This window comes from Halyomorpha halys, unplaced genomic scaffold (assembly GCF_000696795.3).
Source record: "Halyomorpha halys isolate HHAL.00 unplaced genomic scaffold, Hhal_1.1 Scaffold112.1, whole genome shotgun sequence".
In the NCBI taxonomy this organism is placed as follows: domain Eukaryota; kingdom Metazoa; phylum Arthropoda; class Insecta; order Hemiptera; family Pentatomidae; genus Halyomorpha; species Halyomorpha halys.
The window spans coordinates 141552-144342 of NW_027113310.1; the positions used below are offsets into that span (position 1 = coordinate 141552).

The window sequence follows — 2791 nt, forward strand, 5'->3', positions numbered from 1 at the left end:
AGCTCGTTATAAAGTAAATAAAAATAGGATATTATTGTATCATTTTTAAATAAGAAAAAAAAGGCATAAACGATTATCGAATGGTAGATATTTTTTATATAGAACAGTTAAATTATTTTATATACTTAAAAGAAAAATACATTCTTATAAGCCCTCTATAACTTTATTATTATTATTGTATTGATTTACTAACAAAAACATACCTTATATTTAAGATAGGGATTTTAATTCCAACCTATCCCGAACACATTATTATCTTATATTAAGATATTCGATGATAAGAGACAGCATATATCGGCTCTAAAGTGAACGATTAATTCAGTAATGAGGTGGACAAACAAGACTTGGATTTTCATCGCAAGATGTCGTCACTGTAAGTTTTGTTTTGTTTATTATTTTTTTCCTCATATATTTTATTCAGTTCAGTGAAATCTTATAAACAGTTTATAAAAAATGTGCTGCTCAATTATATCTGGTTGCCTAATACACAGTTAACATTAGTAAAAACCAATTTATTTTTAAACCTATATATATATATATTTATCTAATTGAAGAGGAGCTAGTTTAAAGACTTTATTTCTTCTATATTTGTTAAGTTCTGAATCTAAGACACAGGAAGATGATTTTGTCCGTAATACGGAGACTTTCGTTAATATAAAAATAATACAAAAATGAAATATTAGAATTACCATATTAGAAACAGGTGGAAAAAAGTCAGTTATTTCACCCAAATATTTTATTACTGTAATAAAAACTATATATAATTACTAGTCAAAATAGACGAGTATTGATAAGTATAGATTGGGGGGATAAAAATATTAGCTATTTCAAAACTTTAAAAAAAATTAATTCTTTATTCCGAGCTTTATACCTTTAAAACTATCAACAACACAAGAAAACCTAAGAGAACATCATTTAAAGTAGGGTAAATTTGCTGAAATATGAGCCCTAATAGAGCTAATTACGTTCAATGGTTTTCGATATACAGATTTTTAACAGTAACATTTTAAAAAAAAATCAGTAGTTATTAAATTTATTTTGGGGAAAACTATAACTCAAGAATCATTAGACCTTCAGATGTACGCCAGCACTCAGACTAAAGATTGTTTAATGTGCTATAAAATAGTTTATGACGTTTATCTTCATAGGAGTAGTAGTTTTTATGATATTTGACAAAATAAATTAATTTATAATTGTTCGGGTAAAATTTCATATGCAAATATCATAAACATTACTACCGCTACGAAGATAAACGTCATAAACTACTTTTTAACACATTAAACTAGCTTTAATATGATTTCTGATGGACATTGTTACGCCAAATAGTTCGTTAGATACTCACTAAGTACTGATTTTTCAGTTCATTACTTATGAAATAATGTTCTAAGAATAATGTTCTATTAGGTTTTCTAGTGCTGTAAATAGTTTTGAAGATATGGAGTTCAAATGAAAAATTATTATTATTTTTAAAATATTAATTTTTATTCCCGCCATTTTTTATTCCCCTTTACTGTACTTGGCAGACTCATCAATTATGACTAGCAATTATATATAATTTTAATTGAAGTAATAAAAAATTGGATTGCAATAACCTCCATTTTTTCTCCTGTCCGGCTCTTGGACTATATCGTAACTTAAGCTGCGATGCCTCGTAAGTCTGAAAAAAAAATTACTATTTTTATAATATAAATAAAAAACTAAGCAATATTATAGTGACAACTAAACTCATCCATTTTTTGTTTGCTTTTGTTGATGTTTAAGAATTTCTGAAAGATTTAAATTACAATAAGACCTAAGTGTTAGAAAATAGAGAAAAATAAAGACAAAACATATGATTTTTCTCTCCCTCATTGGCCGATACCTCCCGCGCATGCGCTGCCATCACCAATTCTTCTGTCTTGTCTATTACATATATATCCTTACTTTAATATTATTTATATATTTATTACTTCTTATATTTATCGATTCTTTGTATTTTTTAATAATTATTAATATCATATTTATTACTATTAGCTTAATATACTTATTTATTATATTTTAATCTTTGTATGTATGTGTTAGAGTGTTTATATATATTTTTTATTATATTTGGAATGTTTATATAATTTGTATACTTTTGACTTAAATGTACTTTTATGTGTCATGGAAAAAATTTATTCAAATTTTTAAAATTGAAATAATTTCAAAATTAAACACATAAAAATTAAAGAACGATAAAAAGCTAGAAAAAAAATTTTTGTAAACCATGTATAACTTTAGTACATAATGCACAATATTTTATAATGTGACAATTTAAAAAAAAAAATATTTATATTAATAGGATTAAAAAAAATTTTGCTTTACAAGACGTAAGTATACTGTGTATGAGGCAACACAATGAAGTTAGACATTACAACATTTTTAATGAGGTATCCTTCTCTCCTAGAACATAGGAGAAATTGTTTTGATACAATAGCACTATATTACATTAATCAAAATTAAGAATAGTAAAATAAATGTATTAATCCTGTATTGCAGGGTTAGTAGAATACTTTTTAGAATGAATACATCCATGACACAAAATTCTTATCAAAATATCAACACAAGAAAGTCAACCGCCAGAGGTCGCCCTACTTAACAATATCTTATATAATGTTATCTTCTGCTATTGTATGTTAAATTGATTTCAATATCACTTCATTGCTAATTCTGAAAACAACTTGACCATACCAAAGGCCGTGTTAATGATTCCAAGGAGAAGTACTTGTATATTGTTTTAATTATGTACTGACCGTACCCTAGACAATCTTCT

At 25.6% G+C, this 2791-nt stretch overlaps 1 protein-coding gene across 2 annotated transcripts in view; it reads left to right on the plus strand.

The window, feature by feature from the left end:
- Window positions 1-2791, plus strand: part of LOC106677923 (protein FAM151B) — a gene marked incomplete at its 3' end in the record, with an annotated part of 100363 nt that overhangs the window by 73237 nt on the left and 24335 nt on the right. Inside the window, 1 exon segment of one of the 2 annotated variants that reach the window (XM_067050892.1) lies at window positions 282-373. Within the exon segment in view, the coding sequence (XP_066906993.1) occupies window positions 325-373 (49 nt within the window). 2 annotated transcript variants of the gene reach the window in all.